The sequence below is a fragment of the Euprymna scolopes genome, chromosome 22 (assembly GCF_053919585.1).
Source record: "Euprymna scolopes isolate OS-2025 chromosome 22, ASM5391958v1, whole genome shotgun sequence".
Lineage (NCBI taxonomy): Eukaryota > Metazoa > Mollusca > Cephalopoda > Sepiida > Sepiolidae > Euprymna > Euprymna scolopes.
In genome coordinates, this window is record NC_136503.1 from 113,286,084 (window position 1) to 113,308,294 (window position 22,211).

Sequence of the window (22,211 nt, forward strand, 5' to 3'; positions counted from 1 at the left end):
GGAGGTTACATAAGCCAAAACGTTGTGAGAATAAGATGCAAGATGAAAACAGTAGTCCTAATAATACAAAATTATAAATCATCATCTCAAAAATCGATAATCATCATTAGGACTATGACAACAGCATATTCTTTTCATTGTTTTGACTCTCGAGTATATATCCGACAAAGTTAATCAACCGAGAACCACATCACTCTATATAAAAGCATATAAGATATCAACGGATACATACTCGAGTCAAAATAATGAAAAGAATATGCTGTTTTCCTAGCCCTAATTATCATAATGACAGGATTTATTTTTTTTCAGAAATTATTGAATTTCTTATAATCAAAAGCACTGAGTTAGCAAGTCACACATGATTATAAGCTGATATGAGTCTTACCTGGGCAACAGGAATGACAGCTACACGGTGGTAGAGCAGAGGAACCAAGAGACCATAGCATTGAACAATAGCCTGGAGGCAGAGTTTGTAGTCATTTAGCCAACCAGAAATTTCCATGGCCATTAGCAGTTTCTCACATTCTTTTAGCCGATTAATCTGAAGAAATCACACAAAAGATTTCACAAAATAAATTACTAAACTTATTTTCCATCTATATATAGAAAAGGCAAAAGTGGCGCGCACGTTTTTGTATGTATGCGAAAGGCTGTTCTTTCGGGGGGGGGGGTTCTCAACATTTTTTATATACTCTCTAGATCATAATATCTTTGATTTGCGAACGGATGTCGTCTCTCCATTTATTTTGATCGACTTTTATAAAAATCCCTCGATTCCGTCCTTTCACATATCAAACAATTGCTATTCATTCCCCCTTTTGGGGGGGAGCTTGGAGAAACAAATAAATGAAACGGCGGAAAGGTTAACTGGCCTTCAGCCAACGTTCATATCTGCGCCTGCATGAACTCATTCACTTAACAAGTCAACTTTTTGATTGACATCGCTAAATTTGAACGCTTTTCACTTCCTATGACTTCATAGCGTAGCGGTAAGATGTCACGTTTTCTTTCACTTTCTTTTCGGCCTTCACATTGTGGGTTCGAGCCTGCCTGCCTACTACCACTTTTTTTTTTCCAAAGACCTGGACAGTGCCGGGCACTCCCACTAGTTCTATAATAAAAATCAAAGTACATTTATTTGTATAGATGTATAATCTAATATATAAAAGGCTATATGTCTGTCTGTCTCCATATATTCAAACTCTATCTCCTTCAAAACTAAAAGTCGCAGAGCGGTGCTAGGGGCCTCAAATGATTGGATTTTTTTACAGACCGTTTTTTTTATAGGTCTTTAGCTGGTTAAAATAATTTTTAAGGGGTCAAAAAGGGGTCAAAATTGAAAAAAATCGTTATACATTTTGTACATTCATTTTAGTTTATTTATAATTTTTAATCAGTTCATATGCGACACGCATATCAGTTTATCAGTTTCTCTAGGTGGTTTACAATATTTTTCTGAATTTTCAATGTGAACTTCGGGGAATGACGTCACAGTTGTAATGGTGAGTAGAAAGACACATGATTATGTTGCTTTTTAACGTGCTTTGAAGTTCTCTATGAATTAACAAACCTTTCCTTTTATGGTGGGGCTTGAGAGAGTAATGTCCATTTTGGGGTCACTATGCAATCTCCCACAATGTAATATTCGAAAAATATGGAATAACTATGGAATCATGACATCGTTTCTCTTACTAATGTGTTATTGGTGGTTGTGGTAGTAAGGTGAGAGAACTATATTAAATATTAATACTGAAAATTGTGATAAAGTAAAAGTTGCCTAATGATAATTCGCAACAATGCATTTTTGTAATTATTTGGAAAACCTGCTGAGTTATGGTCAAAGATTCAACATCATTTCACTTAAAATGATGTTGTCAGTAGTAGGGGGGGGGACAGAACACAGTAATGTGGAATTTTGTAGTGAAGCAAGGGTTGCCTAATCACAAACCTTCTCAACATATTTGTTTATTTGTTTGTAAAACCTGCTTAGTAATCTTCCAAAAATGATGTCTTTTTTCCAAAAAATTTTGTTGTCGGTAGTGGTAAAAAAAATGAAACAGAGTAATGTGCGATTTGATAATGAAGCAAGGGTTGTCTAATCACTTAACTGTGTCAAGGTATTTACGCATTAATTTTAAAATCGTGCTGAGACATCTTCTAAAAATGACATAATTTTTCTTTCAATAATAGTGCCGCTAAAGGAAAGAAATACAGTAGTGTTGAAATTTATGGTGAAGCAGCGGTTGCGAACTCATTAACCAACACACTGTATTTATGTATTAATTTGGAAATCCTAATGATCCATCTTCTAAAAATGATTTCAATTTTCTTAAAATTATGGTAGCCTTGGTGGGGAGAGAAATTATTTCATATATGTTGTACAATACCTGTCGAGAGTATGTTAAATTGTTTACTAATTTCGAGAATCATTTTTGATATTTGTAACCCACGTTATCGCCTACCCCTTATGAAAATAATAACTTTGATATATTGTCTGGGCTGATTATTTCATTACAAACACACCAATCAATTAACTCACATTTTATCATTTTTCATAATTCTTGGATATGTTACTAATTTCGACAATCATTGTTCATAATTTTAACCCACATTATCGCACTCACCTACCGGAAATAATAACGTTGATATATTGTCTGGGCTAATTATTTCATTACAAATGCAGCAAATAATACACTTATATTTCATCATTTTTCATAATTCTTGGATATGTTAGAAATTTCGACAATTATTTTTGACATTTGTAATCCATGTTATCATGCCCACCCTTCCCCATTACGAAAATAATAACTTTGGTATATTGTCTGGGTTTATTATTTCATTACAAACGCACCAATCTATTAACTCACATTTCATTATTTTTCATAATTCTTGGATATGTTACTAATTTCGACAATCATTTTTCATAATTTTAACCCACATTATCGTCTTCGCCTTACGAAAATAATGACTTTGATATATTATCTGGGTTGTTTATTTCATTACAAACACACCAATTAATTCACTTACATTTCATCATTTTTCATAATTCTTGGATATGTTACTCATTTTGACAATCCTTTTTTATAATTTTAACCGACATTATCGTCCTCTCTTACTAAAATAATAACTTTGATATATTGTCTGGGCCGATTAAGTCATTACAAACGCACAAATCCATCAACTAACATTTCATCATTTTCATTAATTCTTGGATATGTTACTAATTTGACAATCATTTTTGTAGATTTGTAACCCACGTTATCACCTACCCCCTTACTAAAATAATAACTTTGATATATTTTTTTTTTTTTTTTTACACAGTGATCACCACTTATCAAGGCCCGGAAGCCACTCAGGGATAAGGGTTATTACAAGTACATTACGTTAGTGTGGAGATTTGATGAAGTGTTTACTTAAGGGGGCGGTTCATTAGGAATTTGCTAACATTGGACTTGAAGACATCCAAGTTGTAGTCCGGTGGGAAGCAGGCAGACGGAACAGAGTTCCACAGGCGTGCAGTTCTAAGAAAGAAGCTTTGTTCATGGAATCCACGTTTTGATTTAGGCACAGATAAAGAGTGGGGGAAATTTTTGACAGTGGATTTGGCTAGACGGGTGTTTTTCGTGAAAGATTGGCGAGGGGGGACCAGAGATTGGAGTTCAGACGAGCACCTGCCATGGAAATAACGATAAAACAAGGATAGGCTCGCAACGTCTCTTCTGTGGGAGAGAGGTTGCAGAAAAGGGCATCCCCCACTAAGCCAGGAGGAAAAGGGCATCCCCCACTAAGCCACGAGAAAAGGGCATCACCCACTAAGCCACGAAGTCTATTTTGTACTCTGTCAAAGCAGGATAGGCTGTTTTTAGCAGCTCCTGCCCAGATGTGGCAACAGTATTCCATCATTGGACGAACTTGGCTTTTATATAGATAGAGAATTGCATCAGTAGTGAGATATCTTCTGGAGCGGTAGAAGGATCCCACCATCTTTCCAGCGACCTTGGCAACAGGCTTGATGTACGTGTTCCATTTCAGATCAGGAGTAAAGGTCAAACCCAGAAGCTTGTCAAAACACGGGGCCTCACCCAGACGAGAGCCATCCATCACAATTGATGCCAGATGGGGATCAGAGCGTTGATGATGTAAGGATAGGAGTTTGGTTTTGGATGCATTAAAGGTAACTAGCCACATCTTCCCCCACTGAACCACACGCTCGAGATCAGAGGAGAGAGAATCAGAGAGAACTTTGTCATTTACAGCCTTTGATGTGTTGCTGTAGATGGTCGTGTCATCAGCATAGATGTCAACGAATGATTTAAGTATGTGTTTAGGGAGGTCATTGATGTAGATCAGGAAGAGAGTTGGGCCTAGGATTGACCCCTGAGGGACTCCAGCATTTATATTGCAGGCCTCCGATTTTTGTCCATCTACCACTACTCTTATGAGCCTATTGGAGAGAAATAATTTAATGATTGAGAAAACATTTCTAGTTATACCGTAGCTGGAAATCTTGTGAAGTAGACCCTTATGCCATACCTTGTCGAAGGCCTTTGATATGTCAAGAGCAATTGCCCTAGAAAGGAAGCCTTTGTCAAGAGATTCACTAATCCTGTGGGATATAACCGTCGGCACATCTGCGATAGATCTTGCAGAGTGGAAACCATATTGTGTGTCACTAAGGTTATTCCTGCTAGGTGGTTGACTATTTCTCTATTTAATATGGATTCCAGCAACTTACTCATAACACATAGGAGACTTATTGGTCTGTACTGAGAGGGAGATGACTTATCACTTGAATTCTTAAATACAGGGCAAACTGATGAGATCTTCCAGGGAGTCGGAAAGCATTTCTCCTTAAGGCAGCACTTAAACAGTTTTGTAAGTATGAGAGCAAGTTCTGGTTGAAGCTTTTTTAACACTATAATTGGGATGCCATCAGGGCCAGTTGCTTTACTGGAATCTAGGTTCTTGATTAGCTTGGCGACCTCATGCACGGATATTTGTATGTTACCTAGCTTGTTCTGTGTTATAGGAGGAAATATGGGGAGTTGATGGCCTTCGTCGCATAGGGTAGAATTAGCTGCAAAGTTCTTTGCAAATAGTTTGACCTTATCTGATGCTGACGAGATGACCTCTGATCCATTGATAATGGTTGGGATAGAACGCACACTTCTGTTCAGGATCCTATTTGTTATTTGCCAAAACTGGTGGGAACCAAGCCGCTGATCAGCTACCTTGGATTTAACAGGCTGGGCATATAGCTCTCTTGCATTTTTTATTACTCTTTTACAGTGGTTGCTGGCAGTCCTGAAAGCAGTTTTAGTCTCAGTGCATCTATTACGTTGGTAGCTATGGAAAAAGTGATTTCTGTGCGCGATAGCAGCAGCACATTCTGGGGAGAACCATGGCTGGCTGTTAGGTTTTTGTTGGAATTTTTTAGATGGTATGAATTGGTCTATGCTTACAATTAACCATTCGGTCAGATCTGATACTATTAGGGACACTTCCTTTTTAAACATGGAGTGCAGAGGTAAATCAGATATGAATGTATGGAAGCTATCCCAGTCAGCCATAGAGTATCGGTATACAGTACGGTGGAGGGGTACGTCTGGGGGCTTCTTACATTTCGTTTTTATCTTAACTGATATGACGGAGTGGTCGGAGGATCCTAGAGATGAATGAACGGAACATGAACATAGCTCAGGGGAAGTTGAGGGAAAAAGGTCTAGGAGGCTTGCATATTGACCGGGTGTATCGGGCACACAGGTGGGTTCATGAACAATCTGAGTGAGATCATAAGCAATGGCAAAATCATGACAAAACCTCCCCTCATCATCTGTCTTATTTGAATGGGTCAGCCATTCCACGTTATGGACATTGAAATCACCACTGATGTTAGCTGAAGACAGTATGTGGTCTATTTTCTCAGATATGCTCTTAAAGATAGTAACTCCGCTGTTGTGGGGCCTATAGAGGGCAAATATAAATGCAGTGGTGTTAGCAAGTGCAACCCTGAAGCACATATAGGGTAAATTAGGATCTTCTCTAGAGATATCCTTGCCACACGGGAAGCCATCCTTAATGTAGGCACATATTCCATGCCCATGGCGATCTTGGGTGTCAGATTTAGCTGTTAAATTAGAGTATCTGTTAATTATGAACTCATCTAGGGAAGTGGTCGGCCCTATTCCAGTTTCACTTAGAAATAATATGTCTGGTTTCGTCTCCTGTAATTGGGTTTCAACCTCTGTAAGGTTGGAACGTAGACCCCTGATGTTGGAGAAGGAGACCTGGTAGTAGGGGTCTACGTTGGAAGATGGGGTTCTAGGTTTAATCGAGTTTTTATTCTGGAGATATTTCATGTTGAGGTTTTGGGACTTGTGGAATAGGTCGGCATACTTGGTTAGAGCAGTACAGAGAGGGAAAGTAAGAGAGAAAAAGACAGGAAATTTTTTTTTTTTTTTTGTAGCACACGAAAAGGTAAAGCCGTAACAATTACCCACTAGTATGGCATCATAATTTCTGGGCCGATTATTTCATTATGAACACACAAATCAATTAACTCACATTTCATCATTTTCCATAGTTCTTGGATATGTTACTCATTTGACAGTCATTTTCCATAATTTTAACCCACACTATCCCCTTCCCTTACGAAAATAATAACTAATATATTGTCTGGGTTTATTATTTCATTACAAACACACCAATCAAGTAACTCATATGTCATAATTTTTCATAATTCTTGGATATGTTACTAATTTCGACTTTCAACAATCATTTTTTATTAATTTAACCCACATTATCGCTCCTCCCCTTACAAAAATAATAACTTTCATATATTGTCTGGGCCGATTATTTCATTAAAAAAAACACCAATCAATTAACTCACATTTCATCATTTTTCATAATTCCTGGATATGTTACTAATTTCAGCAATCATTTTTCATAATTTTAACACATTTTATTGCCTGCCGCCCTTACTAAAATAATAACTTTGATATATTGTCTGGTTTAATTATTTTATTAAATAAGCACGAATTAGCTCACATTTCATCATTTTTCATAATTCTTGAATATGTTACTAATTTCGACAATCATAATTTAAACCCACATTATCGCCCCCCCCCTTTACGAAAATAATAACTTTGATATATTGTCTGGGGCGATTACTTCATTAAAAACACATCAATTAATTAACTCAAATTTCATCATTTTTCATTATTCTTGGATATGTTACTAATATCAACAATTATTTTTGACATTTGTAATCCACGTTATCATGCCCCACCCCCTCCATTACGAAAATAATAACTTTGATATATTGTCTGGGTTTATTATTTCATTACAAACGCACCAATCTATTAACTAACATTTCATCATTTTTCATAATTTTAACCCACAATATGGCCACCCCTTACGAAAATAATAATCTTGATATATTGTCCGGGCTGATTATTTCATTACAAACACACTGCAGACTATAAATGATTTTCCTCAAATCCAATTTAACAAGTAGATTTTCCATTGTTTCACAAACAAATACTAAATCATTGGTTCTTGTCCAGAATTCCCCTATATTAAAAAACAAAAAAGGGTGAAAAAGAGTTTATAAAAAAAAGGTGCACTAATTGTGCTGACATACGCATTTACTAACCTGTCCGTCAACGAATGGTCCTTGGCTACAGAGTTTGTTGCAGACTAATCCCTTCTTTTGAATGCTGGTATCAACTTGTGCCATCACACAGGAATACATCTGCCGCATGAATAAAGGAGAAACAGCAGTGGATGTCAGGATCTGCTTGTTTAATCTGAAAAGAAGATTTAAATAAATAACAATATTATAAAAATGAAATAAAGTGGTTTTTGTGATTGATAAGGCACGAATATGAAGAAATAAATTGGATGAAAACGCTTCTGTATAGATCAATAATAATTGCTTATTATATTACTGAACTGAACTACTTTGAATGGTCACCCATCTGGTACTAGCCAGGCTCAACGTTGCTTAACTTTGGAGATCTGACGAAAACCGGTGTGTCAACATGATGAACACACATACATACAACACACATGCATACACACATACATACAATCTCACAGAATAATTCCAGTAATTGTAGGAGCAACTAGGCTCATGAGAAAGAATTTCAAAAACGTCCTAGCGAATATACTCGTTGAACCAAGTGCAAGAGAAATTTAAAAAATCGTGTTCAAAAGGACGGTTAGAATTCTGAAAAGATCTCTCGGTTGGAATCTCTAAATAATCATAAACATGTACATTTACTCACTAGGAGTTTTACACAAGTTATTATCAGTAATTTCCCACTTATAATAATCCAAGTGATAACAAATCTCCCCAGATTTCCAGCATTCTTCACCTCTTTCAATAACCACGGCAAATAATTTTGCATTACTGCAACACCCATTGACCATTCATTTCTCACTGATAATATTCATTGCCTTTCTCTGAAATAAGTCTTCTTAAACTTCAAGTACTCTCTGCACCCTTTTAGTGGCAGTCTGGATAGTGTTCTATATTCTTGGTTTCTCCATTCTCCTGAATCCTTCATGACCATTTTACATGGAACCAACCGAAGATGGTACGACCATCATCATCATTATTATTATCATTATTATTTTTAGGTTGACGAGAAAGTTCTTGTGGGATTTTAATTTTGATTTCAAATGATGTATTTTCAAATAGATTTTCGTTAGTTTTCTTTAGTTTATAAATCATTTTATGACATGATGACAACGAAAAAAAAACGCTGTTATGAAGTGCCATATTCCCTTCTTTTACACAACAAGAATGACACGTTTCTCAACAGGCTTGTGACTTGCAATGAAAAATGGATGGTTTACGACAACCAGCAATGCTCAGCTCAGTGGTTAGACACCGACAAAGCTCCGTGACACTTTCCAAAGCCAGAGTTTCACCAAAAGAAGGTGATGCTGACTGTTTGGTAATCTGCAACTGGTCTCATCCATTACAGTTTTTTGAATGCACGCGAAACCATTACGGCGGTGAAGTACTGTCAACAAATGGATGAAATGCATCAGAAACTTTGACAATAATACCCAGCATTAGTCAACAGAAAGGTCCAATTCTCCTTCACAGCAATGCACGACCGCAGCTGTGAAACTGACCCTGCAGAAGTTGAACAAATTGAGCTACGAAACTCTGCCTCGTCCGCCATACTTTTCAGACCTCTCATCTACCAACTGTCACTTTTTCAAGCATCTCAACAACTTTCTGCATGAGAAATGCTTCAAAAACCTAAGCGATATCAAAAACGTCTTCATCGCCGCCAGAGCACAAGATTTTTACGTTACTCTTGTTTTGCATTGGCAAAAGTCTATTGATTCTGATGGTGCTTACTTTGATTAATAAAATTTTGTTTAAGTCGAGATATGTTCATCTGAATTTAAAAATTAATAACCGCAATAACTTTCTTGTCAACCTCATATTATTATCATTATTCACCGACTACGAGTTCACACACAAATTATTATCAATAATTGCTCACTGGCAATAAAAAGTGGTGTTGCCTGGAGTGATAGCAAATCTTTCCAGATTCCCATCACTATCTTTTTTGATAAGCATTGTAAATCACTTTACATTATCGTAACAACAGTTTACCATTGCTTTCTTATTGATAATAATCATCAGCTTTCTTTAGAATTTAAATATCAATAAACCTCCTCAAGGTTCCAGTACTCTATATACCTGTCCAGTTGAAGTGTGCATGGTGATCTCTTCCTTGGACTTTCCATTCTTTTTGACCCTTCATGCCCATTTTGTGTAGTATTAATCGGTAAGATTTTATTATTATTATTTACTCATTAGGAGTTCTCAAACAACTCATTATCATTGATTACTCACATAAGGCATCATCATCAAGGGCGTACATGCGAGTGGTGATCTTTTCTTTCTATATTTACCACTCTATCCCTGTATCTCATCCTTAATCATAATTATGTCATGATATCATCGCTTTTTTTTTACGTCTTCCTTTTGAGACGTCATCCAATGTGCACAGCAACAAGCAAGATAACAAACACTACAAAATCTAATTAAGTATACTAGACACCTTCGTCTAGATAAAACGTCATAAAGGATCTCTTCCTTTCTCTTTATGGTTTGATGAATGACGTCATTAATTTTTTATGTCATACACTGTGCACTGTTGTGTCCACACACGTTTTGATGGTTAATGTCACAAAATGATCCAAAATTTCCAAAAAGATGAACCACTAGAAGATGTACTAAATATATTTTTCAGAAAAAATTGCAGGAACTAGCAGTCGCATGTTTTCTAGTTTTTCAATCGCAGATTTCAAAATATGCAAGGGAAATAAGTCAGTTTTTGATACAGAATTGGTCGCACAACTCTTCCACATTAAAACATACAATAACACTTAATCGATAACTTCAATTTTTGCTTGCAATTATTTTTCTATTGAATCATTTTCCGTAATTTTTTAAAAGTAATTTTGACATGACAGGTAAGTACATGATAGTGTTTTTACATGAAATGTATTTATTTAAAAACCTGGTATACTACACAAACACCCAAGATTCACATTTTTAGTAGTATATAGATAGATATAACGAATACTGATCTAACGGGTCATGGATGATCTACTAATACTGCGTTTAGTAAAACTTAATTTAAGGGATGTAATTTTTGTGGTTCTAGTTGATAATCTAGGTGTACCCTGTGTAGAAAGGTGTATCAACAAGTTAATAATAAAAGAATTTTTTTTTTTTTTACTTTGGTCGATTGATTTTAAATTGGTGAAATGCAGAGTCGATGAAGCAATCTGAAGATTGTTTTGATTTGTCGGTTTTTACAAAATGAGTCCAAAGGAAATTAAATGCCTTCTGGGAAATGCTGTCGACTCCAAGTTGGTAGGCAGTCTGTAAAGAAACGAGAGTTCATTGTTAACATTATTCATAGGAATCAAACAATATTGGTTAAGAAACATTATCTATTACTAATTGAAATTTGGTATTTGGAAGACGAAATCATTCTCATACTTCTATTATTAATGGAGATTTGGTATCTGTCTGAAGACGAATATTACTTCTGTTACTAATTTGATATTTTAAAGAGATTAGAAAAGGACCAGCATGCAACAGTTGTTTTATTTTGTTATAATTATTTGTCGATGTCAAAAGCAACTTCTAAACTGTGAATATATGCTTAACACCTCCAAAGATGCTGATTTCATATCGTAGACTTAAATTAGATGATGGTCGACTTCTATTACTAATCAAGATTTGGTATCTGAAGCCAAACCCATACTATAACTTCTCTTACTAATTGAGAATCAACTTCTAAAGTTTACTAACATGAATATATGCTTAATATCACAACAGAAGCTAATTTCATATCGTAGACTTTGATTAGATGATGGTCGATTGATGCACATAGAACTTGAAAAATAGTACTTACTTGACAAAGGAAGGAGTAAGTCATTGGAACTGAGAGAGGATTCATTGCTAGAATTGGTTTCGTACTCTCACCAATTCCTCCTCCGACCATTTTTCCATCGGGAGTATATGCAGCCAACGCAAAGATATAACGATGGTTCAAATTTAGACCAGTCACCGTCAATTCGTCACAATCGGATGAAACCTGAAATAAAATTTCAGAAATTTCAAACTAAATGCTATAACTGAATCCTGTTAGTTCCAGTTTTCAGGCTCTCATCATTTTTTTGGTTCTTGTACAGAATTCCCTCTATATTAAAGAATTTTTTTAAAAATCTCTATGATGTATGCACCCAGGATGAAACGAAAATGTTACCATTACAAAAAGATATCACCAAAAAATAGCGAATCTATTTAAGTTCAAAACCCTTCGGTGACTTTTTGGACGCCATGTATTTACAATATTCTAATCGTTGTACTATTTCGCCTTAATAAATGTTTTTATCTACATTATTTGTATATTTCCAACTGTTATCTTCACACTTGTTGTTGTAGTCACAATATTTTGGTTGTTGTATTCTTCAGCCTTCAGAGATGATGTAATGCTGCTATTTTTAGTGTTTGAATGTTTCATTTTATGGAAGTTGCTTTAAACATGCATAAAATCATTTGATGTGATGAGCTGAAAAGTATGGAAGTTGTATAATAACGCAAAAGGAGGAGAAGATAGAATCACTTTCAACGAAGGCAGTTTCAGCAGTTACATAAGAGAGATAGTCTGTTTAAATGAATGCACAAAATCATTGTGATAATATTTAAGTCACCTCCCAAGTGTTAGGGAGTAACAAAAAACGTAGAAAAATACAACAAACAATAGGAAATAAGTTTATCAGCAGAACAATGGAAATGAAGTTGTTTACCAAGGTACACAAAAAGAAGTTGAATAGGATTGTTAATCAAGATGTGGTATTGATTTGGTACAAAGGACCAAATAATGGAGGCCAATATGTTTAGAGTAGTTTAAAGACAGTTTTAGGAGTGGCGGTGAGTTTGGTGAACAGTTTTGCAACAATTTACAGAGAGTCTTAGGTTTGTGACAGTTTAGGACAGTTTTGAGATGAAGACAGTTTACTGTGGGACGCAATCGAATGCAGGTTGTGGTTCAGAACAGAGCAAGATGAGCTGATAGCAACTGACAGGCATGACCTTGACAGAAGACACAGATGTTGACCTTAGTATTTAAAGGGTTGTTTCTCGCGATGGTGTCACACATGCACTCAAAGCTGACATAAACAGAATGTCGGCATTTGTGTTTTCTTATGTTTCTCTAGTATTATTTTAATTTTATATACTTGTGAAACCATGCGTGACTCCTCAGTAGCCGCCAATGTGAGAGATGATAACATGGCAGAAAAAAAATAAGAGAAGAAAACTACATTGGGGTTGGCATTTGTTGTCAAGTGAGGGAATAGTTGGTTGCTCATCATGTGTTTGAGTGAGTTATGGTTTGGCTTTGTGTACGCGCACTCAAGCCTGGACTGTTAACTGCATGGACGTTATATCAGTGCAGAAGCAAGACAAACATGTGTAAACATAATTTCACATGAAAAATACAATTCAAATCCGTTCCCATTTTGATTGTCTCTTGATAAGATGTTATCCTTTGTTTGCCGTTTCACTATGAGTGGCTGGCTAAAATGAAATTCCAGGATACAACATTTGTATATTGACAAAAATGCTGCCTGCCAAACAATTCTTGTTGTGTTCCAGTGTTCTCTTGAATTAAATTGATGCCTTTATTTTTACAAAGGAGTCACTACTTATCAAGGCCCAAAGGCCACTCAAGGATAGACGTTAATAGTCATCGGGACAACAGCATAGTCATCGTTAGTAACTTGTTTACATTGGATTTGAAGACGACCATATTGTAGTCAGCTGGAAAGCAGGCCAGCAGAACAGAGTGCCACAGTCGGGCAGTTCTAAGAAAGAAGTTTTGTTCATGGAATCCACGTTTAGATTTAGGTGCAGATAGGGAGTGGGGGAAATTGTTGACAGTGACGGAGATGTGGTTTTATTCATGTAAGATGGTGGCCCTTTTTCTTGTTCAATATTCTATTTCAGTTTGATGCAGCCAAACACAATTAAGTCTACCAAGTGAAATTCTTCATCCTGACGTTCATCATAACTAATTATAACTAATTATAACTAATTATAACTCATTATAACTAATTATAACTAATTATAACTAATTATATAACATTGTTAAAAACTTTAACTAGCAGAAGCAAAAAAACAAAAAAAAACAGACCTAAACCCGAAACATTAGCAGAGCAGTGACACGCCCAGTCATCCACAGTGGAGTCACCCAGTCATTCACATCCACCTCAAGAGATATTTAGGGTTTAGAATGTTTTTAGGGCACAACCTAATAAAATAAATAATTCCATACAAGCTTCTGAAATGACGAACGCAAAAACTTCATAAAATGTAACACAAAAAAGGTTTATTAAGAAGAATGTGATATGTTCCTTGTCAAAAGCTGGACTCCGGCTATCTGGTGCTATCGCGGTAGTTATTCCCCGTGGAATCGTTGATACCAATAGAAATAACACTGAGGTGGAGAGAGCGGAGAAAAAGGTCCATTCCGTTTGGTGTCTCTCTCAGTAAGGACGAGTTCTTATTCCTCAAACCGGATGCTGGCCGAATTCCTTAGGGGATAGGAAGGATCAATGCGCCGTACCCCTGATTGGTCAGTATGTGGCCAAATAGCAGAGGGGAGAGGCATTGATTCGTGGAAGAAAAAAGTTCCATTTGTTTCTGCTACAGATACATATTATATACAAAATTTAAAACTGGACTCTTTATTTAATCCATAGTAGTAGATTATTCTTGTTCTGTCAACCATGATGAGGTAGAAATGTTTATTTTCTTTTTTATGTTTATATGACTAAAATAAAATACGCATCAAGCACGCTTGAAAGCCAAATCACAACGTAATATTAGGAAAATAAACAAATATTTTACTTGTTTGAAATTTATAACATAAATCTATTTCAGAGCTAAACTCCATCCTCAGTATATTGTTTACTTTCTTTTTTTTCTTTTCTTCTTTCTTGCCATGTTGTAAAGTTGGACAAAGAAAAGTATTTGTTCATTTTCTTAATATTACGTTGTGATTTGGCTTTCAATCGCACTTGATGCATATTTCATTTTATTCAAATTAAATCAACGTTTCTATATGGAATTCTCACTCTTGACGTTATCCTTATATATTTTATTTACTTCCTCTCCAGGAGTTTCGACACAAGGTCAAGTGTAGATCTGATGAAACGAACTGAATTCGAAATTGGTGCATCCAAGTTTTCTGTCAGTGTCATTAACCACTTAGCCACTGTCATTCCTTATCCTTAGTTATTATTGTCTGTAGTAAGAATTGAACCTTTAACCTTCAAAAATATGTCACCTGGAACTGATTGCTTACCAACACCTTCAACTGTAATGCATCAGGTCAAATGAGTCTTCATTTATCAAAGCTAAATGCTATTTGAGGATAAGACTTAATGAACTGGATCGATTGACAAATAAAAACAGCAATTCTTCACTCTTTGCCAGAAATAAATTTGATCATGAAACAGAAACAAATCAGATTTTCATGAAAATTTTATCAGATATTTTGAAATATTATCATCTCAGTCCAGTTTCAATTCACAAAACTTATAAAATTGTTCAGATTCTTTTATGCCACATTGTCGCATGCGATGTTGTATGCAAATAATCTAGAGGCCAATCACGCATGTGTACACCCATTTTCCATGCAGAATTTGTTAGCATTCATGAGCTGTCTACTAGAAATTAGAGATTTCTTCCTAGACTGAAATCCAGTCTAGTTCCTTGGGATTAACCTGAATGTATTGAATTAACACAGAAATTCTTGAATGAAAATCAAACCCAAAAATCTGCTTGAAAGAATGCCATTTGAAAATTCACCAAAATATTTGAGATTTTCAATCCATTTTCTTTTAAGATTAAGAAGTTCTAACACTGTAACCAATAAGAGACATTTTTTTTCTATATTCACTGACTCACATTGGACTGTAAAAAGAGAGCGTAAGGGAGAAGAGAAAAAGAGAGAGCGGGAGGAGAAAGTAAAAAGAGAGTGTAAGGGAGAAGAGAAAAAGAGAGAGCGGGAGGAGAAAGTAAAAAGAGAAAGAGAAAGAAAGACATTTCAAATTATAATATTATTTAGTTTTAATTTGATTTTTTTTTTGGGGGGGAATCTACATGATTTACAGAAATTAGGTGCCCAGGCAATGCCAGATAACCCTGCCAGTTTGTAAATAATTCTGAAAAGAATGTAATATTCCCTCCAACCATTTCAAAAGTATTCCCTATTTGGTGGGAGGAGTTCCATGGCGTAAAACCTCCAAAAAACTAAATTTAAATGCATTGTTGTAAGGTGACAAAGGGTCTTCATGCGTCGACGCCCAAAAACATAGAATATAATTCTTTAGATTTTCCAAAGAACAGGGATGACGTACCAATTCACCAGTGCCAGCGACTGACATGTCGTTCAGGCGCACTTTGGGGTTGCTACTCTTGATAAAATGTGCAAATAAGCGGTACCAACAAATCTGGAATGAGATGAGAAAGAAGAAAAATCAAACAATAATAGAATCAGGGGCTGAGATAATTAGAAAGAAAGAGAGAGGAGGGGGAGAGAGTTGGTTGGTTGGTTGGTTGTTTTTGTTTTATGGCATATCAACCCTTTTCGGGTTATTTAATGCCGAATCCAAAGATTTTGAAGAAAAATTTTTAATAGAATATATTTGTTGTTTTCACGTCGGTTTCTATTTAACCCATAGTTGGGACCCTAACAAGTACTACCACTCCGGGTCAGAGTGGACCTGGGAGCAATGGCAATTAAAGGGTTGCTCCACATTCCCCAAAGCCCGCAAGCTGGGGCCTCACCACTGGATATAGTTTAAGGTCATATCCAGGACCCCCATTGAGGGACTTTTACTCTCTGCAGGGGGGTAGTCGGCAATTTCTATTGCCCCACCGACAGGGCCGAGAGAGAGGGAGAAAGGAGAGGTATGGAAACGTTTCTGCAGATCAATAATAATATTTATTATATAAATAACTGAAAAAAAAATTCTTTTAAAACGAGGATGTACTTAAATGTAGTCGCTGATCGAAATGTCCATTGTTCTCCCAATGTTAGCTGGCCAAATGAAAGGAACATAACTCTACTTTCCAAAAATACTTTTTTTTTACCAAGAGAAATAACAAAGGGAAAAGAGTTACTTTCCTTTTACATATAAATTATTCATTATTTTCTATGTAGAAATCTGGTCTATCTAACAAAAAAAAAATTTTTTTAAAGACAATATCATCAGACAAAACATGTTTTGTCTTAATATTACTAATCATCTTATTATTATTGTAATTTACTCACAAGAGTTTTCACACAAGTCATTATCAGGAATTAATCACTGGCAATAAATGGTGTTCCATGAAGTCGGATTAATAACAAGACCTCAGTTTTCCATTGCAAATCATTATACATTCTCGCAACAGCTGTTTGCCATTGATTTCTTATGGATAACAATCATTGGATTTCTCTGAAATTTGAATGGCACTCCCAAGGTTCCAGTATTCTCTGCCTCATTCAAGTGAAGATCTAGATGGTGCTCTCCCATCTAGTCCAACAGCATTATTATTATTATTATTATTATTATTATTATTATTATTATTATTATTATCATCATTATTATTGGGCATCCATCTTTAAGACATCTTAAATTTAGCCATATTTCTTTTCTTTTTTTTATACAGATCAGATTCTGTTAAAAATTTCATAGTCAGGCCAATCAAATCATTTTTGTCATTCCGAAACAGTTATAAACAATACTCTAAATCATAAACAAATCTGCATCTTTTTGACAAATCTGCATCTTTTTGATGTAAAATGGTGAATATACTGCCTTCTGTTGCCTTCAATTCTTCTCATCTCATACAAATTCAATTTGCTATAATATATTTTGATGCTTTCTGGGACAATTGCTAAATTTTGAATGTTCAGCATCATTTGTGTCTGTACAACTACATTTAAAACCAGTATATTATCTCCTAATCATTGTTGTTGACAGAGCAGAATCCAAATATTAATATTTACTAAACATTGCTTTGTTTGAACCAAATTTTTCCCATCAGAAAGCAATACTTTATCAATACACGAAATTAAGAAACCAGTTGGGCTCAAAGTTTGACATATACAGTTTGAAGGTTAGTATTTTATAAAAATCATAAGGATTTTTTTATTAATGGCGGCATGTATGTTTTAGAGCAGGAATATATTGTATATATATATATACAGTGAGTAGGAAAAGTATTTGGCACATTGTTTTTTTTTCGTATTACTCAAAAAATGAAGAAATTTTGTTCCGTCCGACCTTTTCACCAGAATTTTAAACTCTAATTCATCTACATATGGAACTTATAATTATGATTAAAGCATGTCTTTCTTGAATATAGACAGATTCAGTTCAGCATAAAACAAACCTAACCCACTGACCAATGCTATAACTTATATAGAGGCAATAGTTAATATTTAACACTTTATTGCAGTTTCACAGTAAATCCAATCATCAGAAGTGTATTTCTGCCCAACATGTCTGTATACATTTAAATGCAAGCTCTTCCTTTATGCTAATAAAGAGCAATGTGTATTTATTTATACACGAATAAATATAAATCTGTCCCATCATAGAAATGTTAGCAAGTCAAAAGAAAACGTGCCCTTTTCTAGCCCTCGCTCAAATCCATTTCCTATGGTCAGGGTAAGCGATAAAGCAAATAGCAAGTCAGACAATCAATCACCACCACCTTAAATGAATTCTGAAACAAATCCCCCTTTCTAAAAAAAGAAAGTCAATGGTTAGTGTTTTTTTTTTAATTTGCTTTCGGTCATCAGAAATGACAATTTATATATGAAAGATTAAATTTCTGGAGTAATTCCACGATTTAATCTCCACTCCTAATGATTACTATGATTTTGATACTGTACACTCTTTAACCCTTATCCTCGAGTAGTCTCTAGGCCTTGATAAGTGGTGACTCTTATGTAAAAAAAAAAATATCAAGTTAATTTGAATGAAATTTACACTCAATCTTTGAACAGATATTATCAATCTAAAAATATAACGGATATATATATATACATATATATATATATATATATATATATATATATACATATATATATATATATACATATATATACATATATATATATATACATATATATATATATATATACATATATATATATATACATATATATATATATACATATATATATATATATATATATACATATATATATATATACATATATATATACATATATATATATATATATACATATATATATATATACATATATATATATATACATATATATATATACACATATATATATATACATATATATATATATACATATATATATATACATATATATATATATATATACATATATATATATATACATATATATATATACACATATATATATATACATATATATATATATACATATATATATATACATATATATATATATATATACATATATATATATATACATATATATATATATACATATATATATATACATATATATATATATACATATATACATATATATATATATACATATATATATATACATATATATATATATACATATATACATATATATATATATACATATATATATATACATATATATATATATACATATATACATATATATATATATACATATATATATATACATATATATATATATACATATATACATATATATATATATATATATATATATATATATATATATATATATATATATATATATATTAGTCATCCACAGACAGACCGTTTCACTACACCACACCTCTTCAGTGCGGCCAGACTAAGACAGTGATTGAACCAACAAGTATCTAGTTGATAGTTGGCAATTCTAACCACTTGATTATATGGCGCGGATGATGATTGATAAATGATCTGTTAATGTTTTTATAAACATTTTAAGTCACTAGACAGTGCTCAATTTATTTATTTAAAAAGAGCATTAGATTATGCTAAGATTCGTACCAACAGGCGATATCATTAATGACAGTGATCAACCCGAGATATAGTCATCCACAAATAGACTGTTTTGCTGTATCACAGACCTTCAGTGCATCTAGACTAGCAACTACCCAATATGTATATTTCTGTCACTAATAATAATAATAATAATAATTCGACTGAGCTCCAATCTCTGATTTCTTCCTGTAAAACATCCACATCAAAAACTCGTCTAGCTACATAAATTTACTTTTCTTCTTCCGCGTATCTGGAGCTAAACGAAACTTCCATGAGAAGAGTTTCTTTCCAAGAATTATCCGTCTGTGAAATTCAATCCCACAGAGCTGCTTCCCAGCATTTAGTACAATGGTAATAAATTACTGTGGAGCCGTATTCTTAGATAATAAAATTCTGCCCAAATCCGATCCATCATCTGCATTCCTCAAAATGTTTGTCTCATCATCCATCTGACACAAACTATTAACCTTTGTCCTCGAGTTGCTTTTCAATCTTAATGAGCGGGAACTCTTTAGTAAAAAAAATAAATGTTCAGCATTTAGTACACATTAATATTTTTCTAAACTTACTTTTTTTTATCGGACTATTTATCTCTCTATTAAATTTCTTTTTATGGAAGTTGTTCCAGACAAGGCATGAAGGAGTAAAAAGTTTTTTTTTTAAAATACGACTGTAATGTTACCCAACACGTTGTAGTCTCAGTCGCAATGTAGACAACGAATAGAAAAGAAATTCAGCTTGCTTTTTTTTTTCTTTAACAACATTTATTTCCTCATTCTCCTGCCATGTGTGACTTCTCATTATGGTTGTGACGTTTCTCACTTGATCGTCTTCTCAAACATGTTCTCAAAGGGCATCCACGTCTCTAACATAATCGTCTTCTCGAACATGCTTTCTCCTTTTTTATAGTCTTCTTTTTCCTTACTGTGACGTTATTTCGCTTATGGCTCAGTATTTGAATATAGCCATCCGAGTTATGTTGAACTATTTCAAGGTTTGAAACTAGTTAATGATAAGTGCTAAATAGATAGATCCGCACTCGGAAAACAGTAATTCTTTCCCCTTTGTCACACACATCGCTCATGGAATATGATGTATGAGGAGTACAGGACAAAATAAGGGAAATTGATGCAGATTATTGAGATTTGACTTACAGACTTTCCATTTTCAAGTACAATATTAAAAATTGTTGCTGTCCTCTTAAATAATCAAATTCTGCCTCGTTTAAACCATTGTCTTCAATCAGAGTGTGTGTCTCACAGTCCACCTAACAAGCTCATTAACTCTTATCCTCGAGTAGCCTTTGGGCCCTGATTATCACAAAAAATTAAAAAAAAAACGATGTAAATGCTGTGCTCCATATGAACTTTAAAATTATAAAATAAGGGAAATTGATGCAGATTATTGAGATTTGACTTACAGACTCTCCATCAGCGGAAATGAATGGAGCAGGTTTGAAGACCATCTTGGATCCTGAACGATGAACAAGGATTGGTGCCGGTGGGACTTTTCGCTTTTCTGGATTTGCATTCTTCAGTGCACCTGTGTTGGTTTCAAAAATCTTCAGTTCTTCGTTCTGGAACTTTTCAAGAAATTTTAACGATTGCTGAAACGACAGAAACACAACAAATATGTGACTCTCTTTCATAGGCATCACCACATTATCAAGGCCAAGAGGCCACTCAAGGATAAGGGTTAAAGAGTGTACAGTAGAAATTGGACAATATAGTAATCATTAGTAATGAAAATTTGGTAAATTTGATAACTTAATATGGAACGGCTCATCAAGAACTTATTTACGTTAGACTTGAACACAACCATATTGTAGTCAGCCGGAAAGCAGGAAAACGGAAGACAATTCCACAGGCGTGCAGTTCTAAGAAAGAAGCTTTGTTCATGGAATCTACGTTTAGGTTTAGGCACAGATAAAGAGTGGGGGGAATTATTGATAGTGTTTACAGCTAGACGAGTGTTTCTTGTGAAAGTTTGGCGAGGGGGGACCATAGATTGAAGCTCATTCGAACACTTTCCATGAAAATAACGATACATCAGAGACAAACTCGCAAAAGAGACATTGCTAGGTTTCCTCTTCTCTATCGTTATTTTCATGCTAGCTTCTCAACCGAGCTCCAATCTCTGATGCCCCCCCTCACAAAATATTAACAAAATACATCTAGTTACAACCACTGTTAATAATTTTCCTTTCTTCTTCAACATACCTAAAACTAAACTGAACTTGCATGAGCAACTCTTCTTTCCAAGAACTATCGTCTGTGGAACACAATACCACAGGGCTGCTTCCCAGCTGACTACAACTTACACATTTTCAAGTACAATATTAAAAATTGTTGCTGTCCTCTTAAATAATCAAATTCTGCCTCGTTTAAACCATTGTCTCCAATCAAAGTGTGTGTCTCACAGTCCACCTAACAAGCTCATTAACTCTTATCCTCGAGTAGCCTTTGGGCCCTGATTATCACAAAAAATTTAAAAAAACAATGTAAATGCTGTGCTCCATATGAACTTTAAAATTATAGATGTTCCTTATTCATAGGCACATGTTCAGATCTGGTTTTGGATCTTATTTAATTGCCAAAGGAGTATCCGGCAAGAGATTAAAATT

General features: G+C 34.4%; 1 protein-coding gene across 2 annotated transcripts in view; it reads right to left on the reverse strand.

Moving 5' to 3' along the window:
* The window catches only part of LOC145243663 (cilia- and flagella-associated protein 54-like), a 449,435-nt gene that overhangs the window by 306,062 nt on the left and 121,162 nt on the right, over positions 1-22,211 (reverse strand). For both annotated transcript variants that reach the window (XR_013862929.1, XM_080106712.1), the window contains exons 19-24: positions 21,009-21,194; positions 15,976-16,068; positions 11,460-11,642; positions 10,776-10,921; positions 7,655-7,808; positions 386-541 (exon numbers count right to left, since the gene is read on the reverse strand). Coding sequence is in view for 1 of the 2 variants with exons in the window: in XM_080106712.1 (XP_079962838.1) it covers positions 386-541; positions 7,655-7,808; positions 10,776-10,921; positions 11,460-11,642; positions 15,976-16,068; positions 21,009-21,194 (918 nt within the window). In the remaining variant the exon portion in view is untranslated. The remainder of the gene's footprint in view (positions 1-385; positions 542-7,654; positions 7,809-10,775; positions 10,922-11,459; positions 11,643-15,975; positions 16,069-21,008; positions 21,195-22,211) is intronic.